The following is a 24,985-nucleotide window of genomic DNA, read 5'->3' on the forward strand; positions in this document are numbered from 1 at the left end:
AGTAAAAGTAGCTGTGATCGATTATGGTGAAATAGTTACTTCTTAGTAGCCCTTTTCGTGTATTATCTCATTTAATCTGTATAAGCATCCTATGAGAGAGCTGCTATTATAGGTGGTATAATATATTATGCTTATTGTCACAAGTAATCACAACTGTTTCAGATTCAGTAAATGCTTATTGAATAACCACTCTGCAGATTGTTCAATACTGTAAACTAAATCGGCTGGTAAGACACAGTCATTATCCATGAAAGAGACAAGGTCATAAATTACTGTAATGGAAATCAGGTTTAATATAATGAGTATAATAAAAGAACTATAAACAAAGAACAATGGAGATGTAAGCCAGTGGGGCCAAGTCATAACTGGTTAGATGGATCGGGATGAGATAGGCCCTGGAGGGGAAGAGGATTTCATCAGGCCAGAGAATACGCAGTACAGTGGTCTAGACTCAGAATAATAAGAACAAAGCACAGAGGGACAAAAGGGCAGAGCATGGCGATGGGGCAGCAGGCAGTCCAGGTGAGCAAGAGTGTGAGACACACATAAGAGAGTTATAAAAATAGATATTTCTTATTGAGCAGTGACTCAGGCAGGCACTGTGTGAAGCAATTTACATGAAATGTTCTAATTAATCTTCAGTAGCCTTTGATGCAGATGCTATCGTTCTTGCTTTACAGACAAGAGCACCGAGGCGCAAAGTGGTTGAGAGGTGCCCCAACGCAGGTCACAGTCAGGGTCTGGTAGAGGTGGGTCTTGCATCCAGCATTCAGACTCCAGAGCCCACATTCTGTCCAGCTTGTCCTCCTTTTCCTTGGCTGTGAGTGGGAGAAAAAACTGGAAGGATGGCTCCCTCTGTGCTTTATTACTGCAGGCTTCAGTGCCCAGTATTAAGTATAACATGTTAAACGCAAACAAGATGGGAGTAAAGCTTAAAAATCTTTGAAGTACAATTGCCAGTTTGCAGTAGAGAAAATTAGTAGTCCTGTCTTCATTAGGGCATGTCAAGTCTTATGTACACGGTGGTGGTTTTACCTAAATGATTATCTCCACTGTTTTTCTAGATGCTTACTAAAAATGCAAAGAAATGAAAATATCTATTGGGTTCTTTAAAAAGTTAACCTTCAATTTATTGAAGTTAAAAGGGAAAAGTACCTAATTAGTCTGCAATACATATCTCAAGAGTAGCTGTAAGGAAAGAAGCAACGTTTATTTGATAGTGAATAGTACTATTCCTTTGATTAAAGACATAGATAAAATTCTTTGTGGACTTAGCCTATTTATTGTTGTGTTGCATTATTTTATTGAGGATAAATTAGTTTGACCAGCCACTTTTTTCTTTGATTTAGGCAGCTTAATTTAAAGAATGAGCCACAGGGAAAGCATTTTTTCCCAAACCCATTTTCTATGAATGAAGCTTCATAGAACAATTATCATTCCTGAAATTTTAATCTTCTCTGAGATTATGATATCAGCCAATGCATGTTTAAAGCACATGGCCACAGAATTGGTTCCAGACAACTCATGGACCTGTATGTACATTATCAGGAAAGAAATGTGCATGACAGTCATCAGGTCAGAGAAGGAAGGCAGTGGCATTGGTAGCTTTGTCGTATCTGTTCACAAGTAATGATTCCTCTGCCCTCGCTCATCCACGCTCTTTCCCCTGGCTGAGGCTGGGCCGGATGAGTGGACGGAGACCTTTCCAGTGGTCACGTGACTGATAGCGGTAGCATTTGGTTCGCAATTCAAGAAGAATAACTGATTGCAGATATTTCAGTCTTCTTGATTTTAAATTGTGGATTATGTTTTAAATTCAGCTTTAAAATAAAAAGCTGTGCTAGTTTTCTTTCCTACAGGACTCAACTAGCTAGTATCTTCAGATCCAAGTGATCCAACATAATCCAAGTGATTATGTTGACGTTGAGGGGTCTCATTTCCACCCTGTTTCTCTCTCTCCTCTCTCCTCCCCATAGTCACCACTTTCATTTTTCTCATGTATTCCTACACTTCTTTGTATGGAGATCACCAAATATGCACATGTAGTCTTATTTCCCCCTCTTCTTATACAAAATACAGCATGCTGTAGACATTTGCTTTTTTCACTTTGCGATGTATTTTGGAGATCCTTCTATGTCAGTACGTAGAAAGCTTTACTGCTGCATAATATTCTGTCGTACTACTGTACTGTAGTTTATTTCATCAGTTTCCCTATTAATAAGCATTTGGTTTATTTCTAGTCTTCTTTTTATTACAAACAGTGCTGCAGTGATGAGCCTTTCCTTATAAAATTGAAATTCATCTCAATGTTAAATCAAAACAGGGGCATTTATTATCATTTTCATACCTGATGTGAAGCTTTTTATTTTTTGTGAGAAATTTTGCACAACATATCATTAGAGAAGATTGAGATTATTTTGTGTATAGAATATTTCCTATACATTATGCCACAGATAAAAATGGAATGTGTGTATGCACATGTATAAATAATTTTGACAGCATCTCAGGTTTTTTTTTTTAAATAAGTTTTCTACCCACTATCCATATGTTATTTTTAAAGCAATTTGATTGTTCTTAGTAATTTCCAATGAGGATAAGTTTTCTAACTAGCATTTTGTTGTTGTTGTTCCCAACACTGAATTTTTTCAGTCTCTTGTCATTCTCTTTGGAGGACAGTATAGTGATGAACCTTTAGGAAGTTATGTTTATGAAGAACAAACCAAAATAAATGCTTTCAGTGTAAATCCTGAGAATTTAAAAAACGACCAAAGTCTTATGTCTGGTAATAACAATAAGTTGTCACAGATTAGCTCTAGACCTACTAAGAATACCCAGAAACACTAACAAAATATTTTTAAAAAGTAAATTTGGATTTTTGCTTCTAGAATTAGAAAGTAAGTATATTTATTTCTGTGTTCTTCTTACCAAGTATAGCTAAAAAAAACTTGTATGTTGCATATACAACAAACAAATGAATCTGAAAGGTGGGAGAAGGAAGCCGATTAGCTAGGGACTGTGAGGTTTGAGGAATAACCCAGCTGTCATTCATAACCAAACTGAAATATAGAGAAATTTCTTCAGCTTTATTTTTAAAAAATCTACAGAAAACCTACAGCTTATACCATACTCAGTGGTGAAAGACTTAATGGTAACAGGGTAAGGATGTACATTGTCACCACTGCTGTTCACTATGATACTGAAAGTTCTGGTCAGCATAATAAGTCAAAGGAAATAAAAGATGTGTAGATAAAGGAGAGAAAAAATAAATAAAACTGTCCTTGTTTCAAATAACTTGATAGTCTATGTACACACCCCAAGGAATCCATGAAAACTTCCTAGAACTGAGAGGTACATTCAACAAGATTGTATCATTCAATACCAGCTTACCCAGATCATTTAGATTTATTTTAATGAGCATGTGGAAACTGAAAATAACATTTACAATCCCTCGATAAGAAATTAACTATGAGTATATCTCTAACAAAACATTTATAGGACTTGTATGCTGAAAACTACAAAACACTGATAAAAGAAATCAAAGAAGACCTAAATAAATGGAGAGACATACCATATTCATGGATCAAAAGACTTAACGTATTAATGATGTCCATTTTCCCCTAATCGATATACAGCTTAACACAATTAGTATCAAAATCCTAGCAAGATTTTTTACAATTATAGATAAGGTTGTTCTGAAATTTATATGGAAAGATAAAGGAACCAGAATAGCTAAAACAGTTTTGAAAAGGAATAAAATAGAAATTATTCTACCGAATTTCAAGACTTATAATAACGACACTAATCAAGACTATACCTTATATTTATTGGAAGGATAGACACATAGATCATCAGAACAGAATAGAAAAACCAGAAGTAGCCCCACAGAAATATATCCAATCGATTTTTGACAAAGGGGTAAAAATAATTCAGTAGAGAAAGATGGGCTTTTCAAATGAAGGTACTGGGACAATTATACACCATAGATAAAATAATGAATTTGACCTAAACCTCATACAGTGCACAAAAATTTATTCAAATAGATCACAGGTTGAAATGTAAAACTATAAAAAATTTTGACAAAAACATAGAAAATCTTTCGGACATAGGGCTTAGTTAAGAGTTTTTAGACATTACACCAAAAACTTGATTCAGAAAAATAATTGAGAAACCGGAATTTATCAAAATTAAAGGCATCCTGCAGCATTTTTTTTTTCCTTGGATATTTGCTGATCTGTAGGAGGTTTGGGCTTAAGTTCAACATACAGCCGCATTTTTTATAGACGGATTGATTTCATGGGAGCTGCGGAAATAAAAAATTGAGTTCAAAGGTCATTGGAGAACTAGATCAAATTGAGCAATCAAATTGAAATTCTAGAACTGAAAAAAAAATAAAGTTAAAATCTCAGTAGATGGGTTTAAGAGCATATTAGACACACCAGAAGAGAAAATGGAAGAATTGAAGACAGGTTACCAGAAAGATTTAACTGAAAAATGGAAGCAAAATATGAGAAATACAGAAAAGTGCCTAAAGGGCATGTGGACCACAGTGAAATACATATATATAATCCAGTTCTCAGGAGAAGGGAGAGTAAAGCATTATTTGGGGACAGAATCAATATTTGAAGAAATACTTGTAAAGAAATTTCCAAAACCGATGGAAGATGAATTAAGACAGAATCAAGAGCTCTGCCTGCCCTAAGCAAGGTGAATATAATCAGATGTAAGCCCATCATAGTAAAATAAGATGTTGCTAAAAATAATAGAAAAAGACAAATTTTTAAAATAGCCAAAGGAAAAAATGCCTTCAAAGGAGAACAGTGAGATAATTGCTGTTAAAATTAACCATTTGCTGGGTTATAAAGCAAAGAGAAAAGATTGTAGCTAGAAGACGCATCCAGAATGACAGCTAATGCACAATATATTTTACCCAGCAAAAGCATTCTTTAAAAATGTAGGCAAAACTAATTTATAGTAGTGAAAAAATAGAACAGTGGTTGTCTGAGGCTGTTAGTTGATGCAGGGATGGACTGTAAATGGGAACAAGGAAATTTTAGGGGGGCGATAGAAATGTTCTCTACCTTGATTGTGGTGGAGGTATATTAGAACTAATTAAATTATATGCCTCAAATGGATGCACTTTACTGTTGAGAAATTATATACCAATGAAGTTGATTTAAAAACTGAAGGCAGGCAGATAGGTGCTTCCAGCTGAGAGTGAGAAAGAGGGACCCTCCCATCTGAAACAAATACTAGACAAAGCAGAGAAACAGCGATTTTTGTAACATTGGATGTCAGTCAATGAGGTACAGTGATTTCCAAGAGGTGAGAAACAACATGAAGTAAACCCTAAGATCACAGCAGCCTTGTGGCTGAAGAGAGTTTCCAGGCCACAGTGCAGGAGGGCACCCAGCTGAAGCCCAGAGGTCTCCATGAAGAGAGACGGAGCCCAGGAGCCTCTGGTTCACAGAACTGAGCACTGATAAGTGCTCACGTTTAAGGAAACTACTTGAGGCCAGAGTAAGAACCACCCTAAAGGTTGGGGCAGGGCAGGGGACAAGTCCTCAGTCCTCACACATAGCCAGCAATAGTTTCTGTTCCCACCGAACAGACTGGAAAATCTCAGAATTCACACAGCATTGGGCAATCTCAGAATGTTTTTGCTGCAATAGTGGGGCAGAATTATCTTCAAATTAAACTCTGCTCCAGTAAGACCTAACAGGAAGAACTGAAAGAATCAAGCTATTCTCAAATAACTGTATTCTGTCCCAGAACAAAGCACAAGCACTCCTCAAGGGTTCCCAGTCCACACCTTGAGAACTGCTGTACAAAGAAATACCTTCTAGTGACTTTTAAATTTCTAGATGAAATCAGACAATTTTCATGGCTTTGTAAGAACAGAAAGCACTGGGTAGGTCTCACGATTTGGGCAGTTCCTCCCCACCCCCACCCCACCTCAGTGGCCTTTCTCTGGCTAAGACAACAGGGACGATGGAGAGATGAAAAGGCAGCACTTCTGAAGAGGCGCGAGGACCTGGTTATCCACATGCTTCCACCGGTAGGGGGCTCTGACTTTATCTTCCATCTTTCCAGGAACTCAGGGCGGTGTAAGTCAGATTGTGGTTCCTGTGTCCTTGATTCTGTGTTGAAATACCTGTTTTATGAGAGGAAGAACAATTTTACATACTGTGTTTGTCCCCAGCTGTGGCAGCCCACATACTTTTGGTGAATGTTGAAAGACACTTTGCTTTGTTGAGATTTACCTTCATCTGAGCTATATAGCCTTGGCGGACTGACCATCATCACTTTTTTACAACGTGAATGTTTGTTGAGTGTCCGCGCTCCACAGGGACAGTTGGCATGTAAGCACGAATTGTGTAGCATGACCTGAAGATTATGCAAAGCAAAACCCTAAAAAGTGAAGAAGCCCAGCCTTTTCCCAAAATGCCTTCCAATGTCATCATAGCTCTATTTTGATCATTACGTGAAAGTGTTATATAATCACATACATACCCATGTAGATGTGTTTCTGTGTCTCCAAAAAATCGCTGTTTCATATAACCTCTTAATAATTCAGAACCCCCAAATGATAGCTCTAACTCCATTTACATTTGCTCTTTCTCTTGAGATGTTCCTTTTCTCCTTGAAATATTACATTTACGTAACTCCTCAATAACGTCTCATATTCTGGCAGGGAACACGGTTGCTAACTAAGGATTCTAGGAGCTTGAGTTCAGAGAATGCCACCTACTTGATTTAATTGCAGTAGAAAGCAAGGAGAGAGTCATATTGTCACCTGAGAGGATAGAGCAGTGACATTTGGCACAGTTTCAAGAGGAAATTTGACATTCTAACAAATTTCCTAATTCTCTTAAAGGAGCCTTCCTTTCACACACAGCCAGTGAAAACCAGTTTGTTCTACGGACAGGTAGAGGTCACTGGATTGTAAGAAATCAGTCCAAACAAAATGGCTCATTGTCTCATTGTCCTTGGATTCTGCTTCTCCACTGGTTTTGGGGGTTTGCTTCTCTCTACGGTGAGCCTATTTTTCCTTTCTCTTTCTTTCTTCTTCTTCTTTTTTTTTTTTTTTAAATAAATGAATCCTTTTGAATGTTGCACAGTGAAGTCTTAGACCTTTAAGAAGTTTTGAAAAGCAATCCCCAGATCCAGTCTCACTGATGCTTTCTATTGAACAGGGTGACTTTTGTCTTACATTGTTGCTTGAGAAGGCTGATCTGGGAGCCACAGAGCCAAATAGCAAATAACTCAAAGCCCCTTCCTTTCTTGGGATTGCTTCAGCTCTCTCTGCAGGGAGAGTAAAGAGCTGGCTGTATTAAGGACTTCTTTTGTAAGAGACATAGAGCTTACCACGACTTTTTTGTTTGTTGAGACCCGATAGGGTATTCAGCTTAATTCTAAAGCCAAGATGAAATCTCTACCTGTGGGAGTTCCCCTCCAAGCCTTAGTAGCTACATTCAGACCTTTGAAGCAGGCCAGCTGAGGAAGACTGAAATGTCAGTGGCGTGCAGTAGATTTTACTGAGATTCCTTTTGTTTAGTTTTTCCTACATGTGGTGTACAAAATGAACTAAGTCCTAACTCCATTTCTGTTAATAATTACAATGAAGCCGCAGTAACATAAGGTTGTGTGCTATTTAAAAAAAAAAAAAACTCCAATATCAGTATATCCTGTTATTGGTAGGTTTCAGACTTGGGACTTTACCCTTCACTTTCTGGAATAGGCAAGGTAGTCAGTTCTGTGCAGCTAGAGAACTCCCAGGGAACTCTCACGGGGCTCGTAAAGGCTGCTGAGCTTCCCTGTCAACTGCGCAACATGCACTAGATGCAGGGGGATAGGAAGAGGGGAAACAAGCAGGAGATTTTCCCCATGGCATTTTGTGTTACCACTGTTAACCATTCTGAAACATTTGGTTCAGGAGGTTGAAAAGAGCTGTTCAGCTTCACAGTCCCTTATACAAAACTATAAGAGCTGGATATGTTTAAGAATTCAGAAATGTCCAGATTTTAGCAGGGTAATAAAATGCAAGCACCATCTAGTAATATTCCCAGTGGAATCTGGAGCAGCGCCCCACAGTCAAGCACATTAGTATTTCCACAGGGAAGAATATGAATATTCACACAAAGAGGAATAAATTAAAAGTACTAATGTCAGCTCATACCAAGTTTTGCTGCCAAATGTGTTTGTTTAAACCTGGTTTTTACCTTCAACTTCAGAATTGCAAATATGAGGCTGTGGACATATATTGCAGCGATAGAAATAGAGCAAGACAAGCCCGGTTGAGTCCTGGTAATATTTAACAGAGCCGAATCACAGGACTGACAGTCGTGATCTTGTGTCTCTCCCTTAGGGCTAGTTACTTTCTCTTCCATTCTCTGACCTGCTCTTTGCTTAACTGTCAAACAGAGCTAATATTTGCTTTATGGGTTGTTGTGAGTATTCATTACGTGTTAACTATTAAAATTTTGCCTCTTCCCTCCTCCTCTTTTTTTTCATTAGATAAAAATGTGCTGAGGTAGTGGTTGCAGTGCCACTAATAGGCCTTAGTGATACAGAGTGCCTATATCACTAGAGAATTAAGTCTCAGTTTTTATATTGAAAACTCTTTTCTTGCTAGTTGACTAACACAACCTTAAAATTTGCTTACAGAACGATTAGACTTTTCAATGATGAGTAAATGTTTTGATTGTTTCATCATATTTAAATCTTTTGAATGCTTCATTTTAACTATATCTGAGGAAGAAATATTTGCCACCAGCCGATTTGCCATTTTAAAGTTTCTTTCCAGACACTCAACTTTTAGAAAAATATTTGAAAAGGGCATTGTTGATGATGCTATTGCTCTAACAAAGATATAACTGAGGCTTATAATTTAATATACTTGAAAAACAGCATTGGAAGATAAATCTTTTCCTATTTTACAAAAGAAATTTCAAGGACTTTAATGACTTTTTAAGGCAAAACAATTTATTTTAAAATATTTTTTGTAAAGTAGACTTCTACCTTTAAATTTATAAAGACCTCTCTTTTAAAAAAGGGAGGTCATTGAAAAAGAATTGTCTTTTGTTGTCAGGCTGTTTTTTATAGTCATTATTTTGTACTTTGTAATCCATTAACAAATTCCCTAAAGTATTAACATCTGTTCTAATGATGCATGATTTTAACTTATTTTTCCGGCCTTTCCTCTTAATGTTATGAAGATTATAATTACAAATGCTTGCTCTACTGTATTTTTTGGATCAGAGACAGAAGAATTAGAACAGAAGGATTCAAGAGAAGGGAGATACTAGCTATTTGATGGGCATTTGCCCTACAGGACTTATTAGCATTTAAGTGGGCCAGAGTGGATCTGCCTCTATTTATTTGCATTGTGTTTCTTGTCTTCACAGCTGAACTATCAGCAGAAAGTCGGCATCATGTACTGCAAAGCTGGACAGAGCACGGAAGAAGAGATGTACAACAATGAATCAGCTGGTCCAGCCTTTGAGGAATTCCTTCAGCTGTTGGGAGAACGCATTCGGCTCAAAGGATTTGAGAAGTACCGTGCACAGCTTGACACCAAAAGTAAGAAATACTTATACCCTCACACCAGGCTTATTTTTCCTCCTGATGTGTTCATGTTCATCTGCTAAATTGCCCATAAAACAGCATTGCCACTTATTGCAGAAAACCGCTGCTGATGGAGGAGATCATTGAAAGCAAGAGAGGGAGGATGTGGCTCCAGGACAGTTGAAGACCATAATCAAAGTAGCTGGGATTGGACTGCAGAAAACAGTGTTTGTTTTCAGAGATGTGGGTGGAGTCGAGCAGGGGATGCAAGTCAGGCAGAATTCCTCCTGGATAGTGTTGCACGCATTTCCCTATCTATAGGTGAATGTTAAAGTGATTAAAAGCTCTAGCAACCTATAACCATCAGGTCACAAGTTCAAGAATTTTTTACTTTCATTAATTTGTGCTTATTTTTGTAGTCTGCCTTCGTATGGTTTTTCATTCATTTTTGTAATTTTTTAAATATCAAGGAGGATTTTTATTTTCTATTATTATTGTCCATAGTCTAATTTAATCCCTAAGAAAATAGGCTTCTTAGCTTTGGTATTAGTTTGGCTCATAAAATGTGTTGATTAAAAGCACAATAATGCACAATAGTGAAGCAATCTGTTTACTTATAGCCCATGAACATATAGGTCGTTCCCCAAGTCCCACTCCCATTCCCCAAGTCGTTAATACAGTAGTTTAGTTCTCGAGTATCTATTTTGGTTAGAATACGTTGACTTATGCTGTGTGTCTGCATGGAGGCAATTTTAAATTTTATCTCAGAATCCATCTGTAGACACCTGTGACCTGTTTTTCTTTGAGGTCTGTAGATTAGCACATCTGTATTGCAGTCTTACTATAGTAATCTCTCTGGTTTTCTGTACCGGAAATTAAATAAGGAGTTGAGTCATGAAAACAAAAGCATTCATAAACTACTGAAGGGAAGAATTTCCTGTTGCCATGGTTTTACTGTTGCCAACTTGGAAACAATGTGCAAAAGAGACTATTAAACCCCATAAATAGCCTAGACTCTTAAATATTATTTTAATGTTCCATACTCTACTCGCAACTGCGTAAAATGTTAAATCTCAGTATGCTGTTAAATTCTTTTTATCCAGATATTCTAACAGTTACCCTGTACAAGTCATTCATGTTGTCTCAATTTGTTGTGTTATATAAATTATCATCATCACAAAGAGCTATTGAAAAGGTCTGGGAAGAGAATGTAATTAGCACCCTGATTCTGTAAATCAGTGGTCCTCAACCTTTTTGGCACTGGGGACCAGTGCTCCTATGAGAATCTAATGCCTGATGCCCTGAAGTGGAGCTGAGGCGGTGATGCTAGCACTGGGGAGTGGCTGCAAATACAGATGAAGCTTTTTTGCTCCCTCGCCTGCTGCTCATCTCTTCTGTGCAACCCATTTCTTAACAGGCCATGGACCAGTACTGGTTCATAGCCCAGGGGTTGGAGACAACAGCTATAAATGAATGGCCAGATTGGGAGTGGAAGAGATTATGTATTTCCATGTTCCCAGCCACCTCTTGATAATAAAGGGCATTGCGAGAAATATATAGCCAAGCCCCATACAACATCAAGTAAGGCAGTGGAATAAGCAAACTAAGCACTCTGCATGTTTTGTCCCAATATCCAATAACTGTGAAGGTGAGAGGGGGATGAGCCTGGATTAGCAAACTGCTTCCAGCTGCACAGTTTTATAGTTATACAATACTTTCAGCAAGGAAGGGTTCCTTTTAACTAAACTACTGTCCTTTAAGGCTCCTTATAACCTTTCGATACATAGTTCCTAAGCAGAAGAGTTCATAGTTTTCTGCTTTTTCAGTGTCAGGTGTGTGTGTTTTTTTGTTTTTGTTTTTGTTTTTTTATTGTTTTACGACTACAGCACCTGGTCTTCCTGGGTGATTGCCCATCCAAGTACTAACCAGGCCCGACCCTGCTTAGCTTCTGAGATCAGACAGCAGGCTTATTCAGGGTGGCATGACTGAAGACCATAGACCGTGGCTCCAGTGGGGTGCGAACCCAAGACCTTTTGCGTGTAAAGCAGACATGCTAAGCGCTACACTATGGACCTATGTCCAGCGTCAAGTTTCTTAAAGTAAATGAAAAGTAGCAAAGTGTTTTTGTTCTAAAGCCCTAAATAAGGCATAGTTATCTTTTTTACTCCAAGTTAATAGGGTCAAAAACTAGAAGGGACCATTAGCCTCAGCATTTAAACAGATATTAAACAGTAACAGACCATAGAAATTGGAAACAACCAGCCCCTGCACACCCCAGTAGCCATGGCATACCCAGAGATGAGACTTTGCTATGTGTGCTGTGAGATAATCGCACCACGTTTTATCTAGCTTTATTTTGTGTCAAGAAACTCTTTCAATAGAATCCATAAGGAGAGAACAAGCATTTCTAAAGGATTATGCCCTCTACATGTGGCAGTGTGGCATGTCATTTGGATCTGTGGATTTGTAGTTCTCATCAGATTAAAATATCATTTGCCAATCTTTATTTCTTTATTTTTTTCTGCTCCCCCCTTTCTGAATCTCCAATTATACATATATTAGATCACTTACTAGTTTACCAGTGGTTAATGAGAATCTGTTGATTTATTTTTTTAACCTTTTTTTTCTCTGTGCTTTTGTTTGGATAATTCCTATAAATATGTATTCAAGTTCACTATGTTTTTCTTTTCTTTCACAGTGTCTTAGTCTATTGTTAATCCAATCCAATGAAATTTTCATTTCAGATATTGTAATTTTCAGAGCCAGAAGTTGCATTTGATTCTCTTATATTTTTTGTTTCCTCTTCATTAGGTTCACATTGTCGTTTAAATTATTGAACATATTTATAATAGCTGTTTCAAAGTCTTTGTGTGCTAATTCTATCATCTGTCTCATTTGGGATTTTCCTCAGCTTTTGAGTTAACATTTTTCTGCTTCACATGTCTGATTGTTTTTGATTAGATACTGGACATTGCGAATGTTTCACTGTTGATTGTTTGGATTTTTTTTGTCTTCTTTAAAGAGCATTGGGTTTCGTTTTGGAAGGCAGTTAATTATAGAACAGTCTGATCTGTATGAATCTTATTTTTAAGCTTTTTTGAAGCATACCTAGAGTAGCCTTTACGCTCTGACTAAGGTAGCCCTCCTGTTAAGGCATGACTTTTCTTATACCTGAATATCTGCATATTCATGAGGTATCTGTGCTGCGGCTGCTCAGAACTCAGATGTCTTCACCCCTGTGTGAACTGTGAGAATTGTTTAGCTTGCAGTTCTCTGGTAGTGGTTCTTTCACTAACAGTTTTTCTTTGCCTGGCTTTGGAGTTTCATTCTATGTGTATGCACTTTAATATTCTGCCTGTGTATTAGGGGGGCCCCTGTGCAGATCTTGAACCTCTGGGTAGTCCTCTTCTTTGGTACTCTGCTCACCAAATATTAGCTACCACAGGCTTCCTGAACTCCAGCCTATTTTGGCTTCCCTCTTGGAAGTCTTGCTCTGTGCCATTGTTCCTAAAGTACCTCCAAGAAGAAAGCCAAGTAGAACCACAAGGATCACCTTTGATTCTCTTTTCTCCGGGATCACTATCCAATGCTGCCTGTTGTAAAATGTCACAACAGTTGTTTCAGACATATTGTCAACTTTTCTAGTTATTTACAAGGTGGAAGCAGATCCTGTACGAAGTCCTGTTATATAGCCGGAAATAGAGGTCCCAGATGCTTTTTATATATGCCATCTCATGTAATTCCCACAAACCTTGCTAGATGCCAGTTAACCCCATTTGACAGAATTGGCTTCTTTAGATTAACCAACTGTCCAGAGTTAAACAGCTAGTAAGCATCAGGGAAAGTGAACAGATCCTAGTGGTACAATTAATGAAATATTCAGAGAAAGCATAACTGAGGATTAAGCACAGCGAAGCCCAGAAATCTGTCTTATGGCTCTATCTTTCCTTCTCTCATCCCTTGGGCTAAAAGTACCCAAGCCTTTGCATAAGATTCCTATCTGACATCTATTATAATTACATTCAGATTTTAGTACTTTGGTAAAGGAGGGAGAGGCCCAGGGAAGGAAGGATTGATGGAGCTATTGAACCATTTCTTCCCCTCCCTTCCCCAACTTTCTGTACCAAGTTCATTTTCCCATTCAGAAATAAGAATTTCTAGCAAACGAGCTACAATGGTGTCAGAGGTTGTAATAATTCTATGATGAAGAAATTTGCAGTAGTGGTTTTTTTGTTCCCATTTTCTTGTTTGGATGACATTACCTCTAGATAATTACAATCTTCTCACACTACAGTAAATAGAAAAATAAAATTTTCAACAAGCCATCTGTTATTTAAAAGCTAGAGACCACCCTCATTTTAAGCTGAGCATATGGATTATTATTTGGGAAATTATTTCCTTACTGAGGCTTGTTTGTCAAGTCAACATGTGGAAGACTTAAAAGCCCTTATAAAGCATTCCTTCAAAGCCTTCATTAATTTGCTGCAGTATTAGTGGATGCTTGTTGCTTCTCCCGTTACTCAGCAGTGTTCGTTGTAAAAACCATTGAGATTCAGGGTCTTAGAACACATGTAAGACTTTCCACAAAGAAAATAAATGATTCTTTATTTGGAATGTTTAAACTATGAATAGTGAAAGGATAAAACCAGCATTGTTTAAATGCTTTGCACATGCAAAGGCCTATTTGGAGTTCTAGAGACTGATATGAAGAAAAGGATTCTTTTTTTTGCCCCTTAACTTTGAACTGTGTTATAGCGTATGGTTTTTTCTTTGACATTTCCTGAGATACACTAGGCAAAGAAATTAAAATATATAAAAGGCCCTATTTAAGGAAACTACACTTTTTACCTCAACTGTACACAATTCTAAATTCTAATCAACACATTATTTGAGCATCTTTTACAAGCTAGCGCTTTCCTGGACATTATTTCACATAATACTCAGAACAGTGAGATTATAGCAGGGCAAAGAAGTGGAGTGACTTGCTTGTGTTAAGTAGCAAATGATGCTACTGGCATTCAGATTCATACCTTCTTACTTTCAAGTTGAGAATCAGGGTAATTGCTGGTATCTTACAAAGTGAAAAGTAGCTAGAAACTAGTAGGTGCCTGATTCCTAAGCACCAGCCCCACACCTTTTCTTTTCTTCTCGATACATTAGCAATTTGAGAAGCCTGGAATCCTAGATACATTCACATGTACACTCACTCATTCCTTGAACTGACAGTAGTACCCTGGCAAAGGGTACTACTACAGACTCTGCTTGATCCCATCCTCGTTGAAGTAAAGTAACTCATCTCCTGACCATGGCTAAAGGTACACTGAAAAAATATTAGTAAATACGGTAGGTGCTGTAACAAGTGGAATTCTTGACTTACCCAAACACTTCATTAGTGAGTAAGTTAAAGAGCCCTGCAAGTTCATGCCAGTGTTCCAGATGTCAGTACTTTTCCCTGACTGCATTCTAAGCATTGACTTCTGCACCCCGAGACCCTGAGGCAGGAGTGCGTAGATGGGAGATCTGGAGGTCTTAATTGGCTAGCTCCAGCAGCCAGCTGACTGTTATAATATTTCAAACTATGGATAAGAATCAGACCCATAACCTGCCTCTGCTTTCATCTTACATTTGATGTGTTTTACAGTGGTGAGGGCATTAATAAACTGAGCTTAAGCTTTCTTCATTTTATTGACCTTATCAGTCTACATGCATTTAGTTAATGAGATTACTTTTCTCCTTGTGTTCATAAATATTTTAAGCTAGAAACTTTCCAGGAATCAATTTCGTAGGCTTCTTTTACTTCATCTAGCTTTTAAAACTCTAACATATCCATTAATGACCAAAAAATGGTTATGTAAAAGTCTGACTAGCTTTTCTTGATTCAGATTCATGCACGTACACTTTTTTCATCCAAGTTTTAGTTTGCCTAAAGGAAAGAGTTGAGTCTGAAAAGAAGTCAAGGATGAATATGACATTATATCTGAAACTGCTCTACAAACTTATTAACCTGTTCATACCATCTTCCAATAGAAATGCTTGATATGGGATATTATCACTTATCTATTTTCAAAGCAGCTGAGAAGAACATTCTTATCATTCTTCAATTATTCAGTGCCTTCTTATCATCTCGTTTGAATATTAGAAATTTTACTTTATGTGGCTTAGCATGGAGTGCTGACCTTATTAGTGGATATATGCCACTTTGGTAGGATGATTTAAAGGTACGTCACGTGATTATCAAGATGACCCATAAGGTGCCTGAATATACTTTTTAACTTTTAAAGCTCCATACAAATATGAAGGATCGTTATCTTCTTTTTGAAAATTCCTCTTCTCCAAGCATATTTTCCCTTTAGAAATTACTCAATGTATATTTTCTCCAACCAGAGAAAAAAAGATTTTTTATCACTTTTCCTAATTGTCATTTTCCTGATTATCTTTCTATTAAATCTTTCATGGTTTCAGGGTTTCAAGGTCATTTAAAATATAACAGTAACATTGGATGCCTTATTCTTTAGTGAACCTTCATTTTCCATTCTCTACAAAAGTTAAGTAATTCTATTATGCACATAGTAATTTCAGGATTTGAGGATTCTTTTCTTTTTAGAAGGAAAATTTCATTGTTTTTGTCCTAGTTTCATCTTTAAAACTTTTGGAATTGTTTCCAGGTTGTTTTAAATTATCAACTAAACTGGAGTCTCTTAAGATCCCCAGAAAAAGGCTGGTCAAACAGCATATATTATATAAAATGAGGCATGCAGAAGAAAGAGAAAGGACTAGAAGTAGAAAAACAAATTATCTTCAGGGTTGTCTTCAGTTTTCCTCTCTGGTAGTAATTCTTTTAGAATTAGACATATAGAGCAAAATGTAATAAATGAATACTTGGGTGACAGCCTTTTTTTCCTAGTTCATTAATTTTGCTTAAAGTTGACTTGAAACACATGTAAGTACATGTCAAAGCTGACACATTCACTTAAAAGTTTTAAAATGTACTAATCCATCCTGGAGGTATTTATAGCAAGGGCAAGCAATAGATAAGTTCTTTAGACTCAAGATCTGTCTTAAATATGTCAATTATTTATTGTAGTAACTTGTATTTTTTTGCAGTGGAAATCATTTACATTAAGAAGATATCTTTCTTGGGGAGTTTAATGTTGGTACATATTTTTACAATTTTTGAAAAGTAGTCTTTGCTTATTCTTCTTTCAGCTTGTTTTAAAAACCATTTGCATTTTATGTCTGCTTCAAAATTAAGATCCTCCAAGAAGCTCGAGGTTGAAATTCAGGGCTCTAGAGTTTCTTTACACGTCTGTCTGTCATAGACCTCAAGCCACCCTTGTGGTCTATTCTCGAAGCAGCGCCTGAGGGCAGTGGAGTGACTGCCTTACCATCACCCTGGGGATGTTTATTAAAATAGATTCCTCTGCCCAGCCCCACGCCCACTGAGCAGTGTTCCCAGGTTTCTGGACATGGGAATCTGCCTTTTAACTAGTGCCCCAAGTGACTCTGCATACTAAATTTTGAAAACTGCTGCCTTTTGGTATATGTCAGAGGCTTGGTCTTACAACAGCATTCTCTAAAATGCAGTAGCGTGTTTTGGTCCTCAGTAGTGTAGTTGATGGTGGTTTGAGTTGACTCAGAATGAGGGCATTTCTGTTCATTTTGCAGCCCGGAGTCCAGGTCCTTCCAGTCTGAAGATATTCCTTTTCAATTGGGCAGTTAATAATGCTCTGGCTTTCTGGTATTTACAGGCACATTGATTTGTTAATGATTAAGGGGGTAGAGGTTGTTTTTTTTCCTTAAGGAAGGTGAGCACAAAATACACTCAGTCTTAAAATATTGTTGGACATTGCCATAATATCTTCGTTATTCAGTGTTACAGTCTTGTTAAATTTCTATTTGTTAAGAACAAAACAGTTCTCTCACTTGAATCAGAAGTATTAGAAAAGATGTTTTTAACTTGATGTCTGTGGACAGAATTCAGAGGTCTGTGAACTTGGATTGGAAATCATTTTACATTTATTTTCACTGACCTCTGATTGAAATTTAGTATTTCCTTCAATTATAGATGCAGGCAGCAAACCAAAGTAGTTCATATAAGCTCTTCCTCTGATTTGATTGCCAATAGAAAGTACCGGTCTTTTTATATCATATTTCTTCTTATTGGAGGTGTCTCAAAATATCGCTTATGCATATATCACTACTACAGGTATATAGTAGTTATTCGACCAACTGCTAAAACTTGTTACATAAATCTTATGCTAGTATATTTTGAAATTATTTTGATAACTGTATTTTTCAATATAATTGGTTTCTGTTGAAATTTTATTTTACACATTTACAAATATTACTTTGAGAAGGGGTCCATTGACCTCACTATACTGCCAAAGGGGATCAGGTACAAAAAAATGGATAAGAATGCCTCTTCTGGGTCTTTTCTAGGATCTTTTCATCTTAAAATATCTCTTTTTTTGTCTTTTAGCTATTTCTCTAAAATGAACTATTTTTCCTATCGTTCTAGTCATCTCATCATTTTTTATATACATATTTCTTTTTTACCGTATAGCTGACTCCACTGGAACCCACTCTCTGTACACCACATACAAGGACTATGAAATCATGTTCCATGTTTCTACCATGCTGCCATACACACCTAACAACAAGCAACAGGTAAGAGAACCGGGGTGATCCGTGTTTCTTCACCCTCGTTTCATTTCCCCAAGAAGCCTAAGTGGCAAGTTTGTAAAATCTTAAACCAGAATTTAATGTTGCACCTGTCACAGCAGCAGGAAGCTTTGTACTTTGTGGAAGTAAGAATAGCAAATGAGCTGAAAACAAATGAAGAGACATAAATTCTAGGTTAACAGCCAGCTGGATGGCTTTGTGAATTAATCGTTTGCTTTTCACCCACGGGGATTGAGGTTTTCATGAAATCTGAAGAGAACAAGTTGAAATCATGGTGATTAGATGACTCTGCAGGGTTGCAAAGAACGTGTATGAGTGGGTGAAGTTTCATCTCAAAAGGCTAATGTACGAAGCAGGAAAGTACCAATATTTCATTTCATATTGCAAAGGAGGTTTGGTGTACAAACATGGAGAAAAATCAAAATAAGTATCAATAGGATCTCAGAAAAATGTTTTTTTAACGTGTTTGTCAGGAGATAGCAAGGAGCATAAATAGCAATTGCATTTATGTATATTATACAGAGAGTTTCTTTTTAAAAGACCTAAAAGCACAATGCCTGCTACTAAAACATAGTTACTGAGAAAGTACAACGCAGAAACCAAGAAATGACAGATTGTTACAGAGTAAAATGGAAACTGGCAGTATTGTTTTAGAGAGTATATGGTAGTTGTTTTTAAAAAATATTTCAAAATGAATCCAAACTGAAATTTAAAAGAACCAAAGAGCTAACAGACTCTCCTTTCAATAGCTACTGTAAACACAAGCAGTCTACCATTACTTCGGACCTGAAAATGGATATAGATTTTGTTATTGTCAATTGTTGTGCTAACAACACAGGCCAGCTGCAGAATGAATCACATCCTCTTTCATAGAATTTAACCAAACACAGATCTAATCTAATACTTCATCACTTTAAGTTTGATTAAATCACAAATATAGGTAATAAAATTTTGCCTCTTGTGATTACCAAAGTAATCAAAAATAGGAAGGAAAGCAATGAATCAACTATAACTTTGAAATAAACCAATTTTTAGATAAATCTCCTGATCTGGAGCTTGTTACCTATTTGTTTTATGCAAATTCCAAGTTCTAGATTTCTCTGAGAGGAAAACATCATGCTAAGAAAAATATACTAAATTTCTTATTCTGACCAGTCACTACAAAGATTTAGGTAACGAGGTGGTAGTGGTAAAGTATTTAGTAACAAGAATCAATTGTTTACTTCTAACCGAGTTGAAATGCTGAGCAGAATGAGTTGACATTTAAATGGATGGCTCTCTAAATTATTTAATTTTGGAGTACAATCAAGGAAAAAGTATTATGGTCCTAAATCACAATGAAAGAGTAATTGGTGCTGCTACATATTGAGAAATTTTAGTTTTCTAGCTGAAGAATTTATTTTTCTATTTAGTTTACTTTATTTTTGGGAAAAGAAAATGTATCTTTTAAAATCTTTTTGCAGGAATTTATAAATACTATCTTTCATTATATATAATGTAAGGTAGATGGATGAATTGATTTTTATTTGGGGCCTTTATTAAGACATTAATATTACATATCAAGACATATTTTGAAGAATGACATTGCATTAAAAAGAGAATGACATCATCTATGAAGAATGACATGATATACAGACAAATTGTATGTGTTTTTGGTATGTCCATGATCCTGAGTAGATTAATAATCTTTAATAATGAGTGTATTCTGTACAGCAGTCAATACAGGCCAGCCTTTATTTCTGTAACAACTGATATGTTTAGAAATGAATTAAATGGCCTCATTAGAAGATAATTTGGGATGCTTTAAAATTCCTAAGGTTAAAAGTACATTTCCTGAACATTCTAGCTCTCAGTTCTTAACCCTAATCTGAAAGGCTATTGTTTCTCCCAGCTGGCAGCCAATACTAGATGATTGATTTTACTAGTTTATGTAAGTTAAAGTCACTGTAGAATTTTTTTTTGAAGTTTATAAATGAGGTCTTATGTTTAATGATGGATAGTTTATATAAATTCATGTTATTTTCCTCATAAAAACCTCCATATAATAAGTATAAAAAATACAAATTTTGTTTAATTTTTCTTCATACTCTTGAATTAAATTAATAAACCCATCTTGAAAAGATACTCACCTAAGATGATTTGCGGTGCCTGAATTTGAAGGCCACCTTTCCACAGCACCATTTAATATGAAACAGAATATAATCTTAAGCAGCTTTCACTGTAATTAAAGAAGCTATTTCAACTTAAAATTTTACCTGCTTTTAAATTGTTAGAAGATTCTAGAATGTTATTAATTTCTATATTCCCAGCTTGTGACACAAAAAGCAGATCAGAAAACACCTTAGCCACATTTCTGTAAATGAAGCTAATTAAATCAAAACATAAATTGTGTTGTAATTACTTCAGCCATTCCCATCACTAAAAAATCTTTCCTATGGCAAGTTCCTTTCTTATATGAAAACGGAACAAAACTGTTGTTATGGAAACTGAGGATTTAGAGATGCCGGGTCTTGGTATAATATGCCAGATATTGGATGGATCTATTTGAATGGGCTATATATGTTATGCAAATTTCAGAATATTCATTTCCTTATCTTTCCTTGGAGCGAATGATAACACAGGCTAAAATATTGACAATAATTGTGTAGATTACGTACCCTAATATGTACTGATTAATAATGAATGTTTTAAACACAATTACATGAGAGAATTGAAGATAAGAAAGAAGGGCATTGTCATTTGTGGTGTTTGTTTATTTTTTCTTTCAGCTCCTACGGAAGCGCCACATTGGAAACGATATTGTAACAATTGTTTTCCAAGAGCCTGGAGCACAGCCATTCAGCCCGAAAAACATCCGATCTCACTTTCAGCACGTTTTCGTCATTGTCAGGGTCCACAACCCCTGCACAGACAGTGTCTGTTACAGGTATTGGTGCTGCCGCCGTGGCTGGGTGGGCATTGGCTGGGGCACGCAGAGGGCCGTGTCCAACTCTACTTTCTGAAGGGGCAGTGGGAAGTCTCTTATTATTTATTGTCTTTAAATTGTGCTTGCGGGTGGCCAGATTCACACAATGACGTAACCTGAAGGTATTGACATTCCCCAGACGTGCTGGTTAGAAACATGCCGTTTCCATTTGCACCTCCTCCTTAGGTGGTATCCTTCATCCGTGCCATCTGGTCACCCAGTAATTACTCATACTCCTAATTATGTTTTGTTTTTGGCATGATGAGAGCAGAGAAAAATGATCATAGTAAGTAGGGAAGTTTGTTTGTTTGTTTAATCACTATATATTTTAAAAGCCCATCCCCTTGCTTAGGACTGATTCACTCTAACATGTCTGACTGCAGTCTTAGAGGCTTTCTGGGCTTTATTATGCACTTGGTGGAACTGTTCAATGTTCATTGTTGACCTAGTCTCATGAGTCTCAGAATTCGAGCATCTATTTGCAGAGGCCTTTGCAAGAATACTGGTGGGGTTTGCTGTTGAAGAGGAAAAGATGCTGGATTGACATGAGTGTAGAGCCAAGAAGATGTGAAAGAATATTCTAGATTTAGTAAGATGTTTCTAATATGAACCTAGCCTTCCAAAATATGAAATTTTATAATATCTTTTGATCCCTAAAATTTAGAATATGAAGATTTGTTAATTTTGCGTATTCATTTTTGAATTAATATTTCCATCTGTGCAGGAGTGGCCAACACAGACTGGTTATTGGTTTATTGTGAGATCCGCAACTGTGTAATTGTAGGTGTAATGCAAGCTAATCAGAGCCATGGAGCTAGCAAGTTCAGGGAACAAAACAAGGAGAGGTTACTTTGGACTTCTGCTGACTGCCACCAGCCATCCTCACGCATTCCACAATAACTACATGTGTTGAGTTCTTATTATAAGCGCAGCACTACTCTTGGCACTGTACCTGTGTTACCTCATTTAATGTTTAAAACCTATGTGGTGGGTACTGTTTTCATCCCCATTTTCAGATGAGGAAACCTAAGCACAGAGGAAGAATAATTTGCCCTAGGTCAAATTATTCCTCCTGTGTGCTGGGCAGAGCTTACTTTCAAATGTGCCAGTTTCATTCAAGATCCTAGTCTCTTAATGCCTCGCTCACATGTCACATGACGCAAGGAGCGGGGTCTTTGCCTTCCCTGCTGCTGACCTATCAACTATTCCAGAACTTCTCGGGTGCCAAGTGTTGTGGAAACCCAAGACCAGGGAAGTCTGTAGTTTCCTAGGCTCAGGGATTAGAAACACAAACAGAGGAGACGTAAATGTGAAGCCTCTTAGCAAGAATATGGCCTCTGAAGGCTGCTTTAGGTAGATGTGGAATGAAAGAATAGGACATTTGACTGTGATTGTGATGGATAACTATTTGCATTTAGAAAATACTCCAAGCCATTGAAACACACTATGTACTGATTCTAAGCAAAGGATTTTATACCGCTTTGTAGGTAGAAAGCTAAGCTCTTTTTGAACGGACACTAGGAAGTTTGGGGAGTGGAAAGGGATCAGCTTTTTTAAAAGAGAGCTGCTGCTTCAAAAACTTTTGTCTAAATAAAGTACTGTCCAATAGAAATGTAAAGTTCGCCACATACTAATTTTATACCAATTTTATATTTTCTAATATCCATGTTTTTTCAAAGTAACAAGAAATAGGTAAAACTAATGTTAATGACATACGTTTTTGACCCAATAATTTACTGACTTGGTTATACCAAAATATTATTTCAACATGTAATTTTTAATTTCAAAAATTACGGAGATATTTTACTTAGTTTTGGTCTAAGACTTTGAAATTTGGGGTGCATTTTAGACTTAGAACTCATCTCAAATAAAATGCTTACTTTTCACTGGAAATAATCTGCATTTAGAATTCATAAAATTTGCAACTGGAATAGTAGATTCACATACTCATAATGTTCCAAACATGCTTTTAAAAAGCTTTTGAATAACTGAATTGAGTGTCACGTTTTAAAATTTAATATAATTTAATACTCCTTGGTCACACCAGCCATGTTTCGCGTGCTCAGGAGCCACTTGTGGACAGTGCAAGTCAGAATAGGCCGATAAGAAGGGATAGTGTCTTCGCCTTCTTCAACACTTCGCTAGATGAGAGGTGACATCCATTTTATTCTTTTCAGGCCTGTGCCACCTGCCTGATAATCATTTTTGCTGTCTTTCTCTCTTATTTTTCATTCGTGGCCTAGAGAAGCCCGTCTTCTGAACCCCCTGCTGAACTCCCTACTGGGAGCCTTTGCAGGAGGACACTGAACACCTCTGCTCGTGACACGTTGTCTGGTGTAGAACATCCAGACGTGTTTGAAGACCCAATACACTGCTTATAAACTTTGAATCTTGCCCTTTTGTAAATCCAAGGGAACATATCGGTTTGTAACATCACTGAGGGAGATCACAAGAAACCAGGCAGTGATCTTTTCCTGTCGTAAATTTTAGGTACATTAATTTTTCTGTCTTTCTCCAGGCAAGGTGGGTATACTTCCTGGTGATGTATCAGGAGAGGTTTTTTAAAGACCCAGAATAAATAGGGCACCTCTCTTGTAGTCTTTAATGCTTGGGGAGGAAAGGGGTGTGTTTCCTCATGAAAATAAATGTATTGTGAAGTAGAATGGAAAATACGTTATCAATTTTAAGATAAAACATGGGTTCTTGAAAAAAGTCTCATACCTGTGAGTTTTTCTTATACCCCAGGCACTCTCCAAACTACTAGGGACGTGAATTTAATAAGGCCTCCTTTCCTCAGTACTACACTGGTGGAAAAGTTTAGAGATGTATTGATTTGTACTAATTTTATTTAAATCTAATTGAACTTTATCTAAGTGATACAGTTAGAGTAATTGAAATGCGCTTTATCATTTAAAACCTCTTGTTCCCAGCGTGTGAACACTCACGTTTGTTTACTGACATCTCTGTAGAGTCAGTACTGTGGAAAGTGTGAAAGTGTTTTCTCAAAGGAGCTTCCTGCTGTAATTGTGTAGGAGAAGTGCAGGGTCAGTGGAGGCTGAAGTCTTAAGGCACATTTAACGACCAAATGGGATTTGGTGTGTGTTTCAAAGCACACTGGAGAATTCAGTGGGGGAAAAAAAATCTGGGAGCAGCCAGCAGTGTGTACTGCAGTGTAGACACAGGAAGAAGGGTGGAAAGTGCAGTAAGAGGGTTGCCGTGCAGGAAAACTTACCAGCCAGAGGAAGCCCTTAGAATGTTAGGCCATCAGATAACACCATACAATATAAAATTTTAGGATATTTTCCCAGTGTCACCGTGCAAGGAAATTTGTACACAGAAATACACATTGGGAGCTTATTGTTGTTTTGTTGTTATTCATTGATTTTTTTTTTTTTTACCAGTTCTTTATGGCCCATATCATATGTGTGCTGGACACTGGTTAAGGCCCTGAGATGCAACAGGGGAAACGAGAGAGAAAAAATCCTTATAGCGATATGGAAATGAGGCCCTGAAATGTGTGTGCTCTCTCCCTGCGGACTGCAAAGTTTATATAGGAATAACTGACATAATTCACGCTAATTCCTGAGGCCAGTTAACACTGAACAGTAGACAGAGCCAAGAACTCAGAAATGAATCACTAAGTCTGTGTACTAATGCCTGTGCCCATGAGCTGATAAGAGAGCCCTCCAGTCTCTATTATTTTATTTGTATCTTTACAATGAGTTTAATTGGCAGGTCCCAGTTGACAGAGCAGATGAGAAGCAACATATCAAA

At 37.0% G+C, this 24,985-nt stretch overlaps 1 protein-coding gene across 19 annotated transcripts in view; it reads left to right on the forward strand.

Annotated features, from left to right (window-relative positions):
• Positions 1–24,985, forward strand: part of SIPA1L1 (signal induced proliferation associated 1 like 1) — a 317,068-nt gene that overhangs the window by 215,802 nt on the left and 76,281 nt on the right. For all 19 annotated transcript variants that reach the window (XM_016118662.2, XM_016118665.2, XM_016118659.2 and 16 more), the window contains 3 exons: positions 9,405–9,579; positions 18,128–18,231; positions 21,015–21,172. In XM_016118662.2, the coding sequence (XP_015974148.1) occupies positions 9,405–9,579; positions 18,128–18,231; positions 21,015–21,172 (437 nt within the window). The remainder of the gene's footprint in view (positions 1–9,404; positions 9,580–18,127; positions 18,232–21,014; positions 21,173–24,985) is intronic.

This window comes from Rousettus aegyptiacus, unplaced genomic scaffold (genome assembly GCF_014176215.1).
Source record: "Rousettus aegyptiacus isolate mRouAeg1 unplaced genomic scaffold, mRouAeg1.p scaffold_m13_p_3, whole genome shotgun sequence".
NCBI lineage: Eukaryota > Metazoa > Chordata > Mammalia > Chiroptera > Pteropodidae > Rousettus > Rousettus aegyptiacus.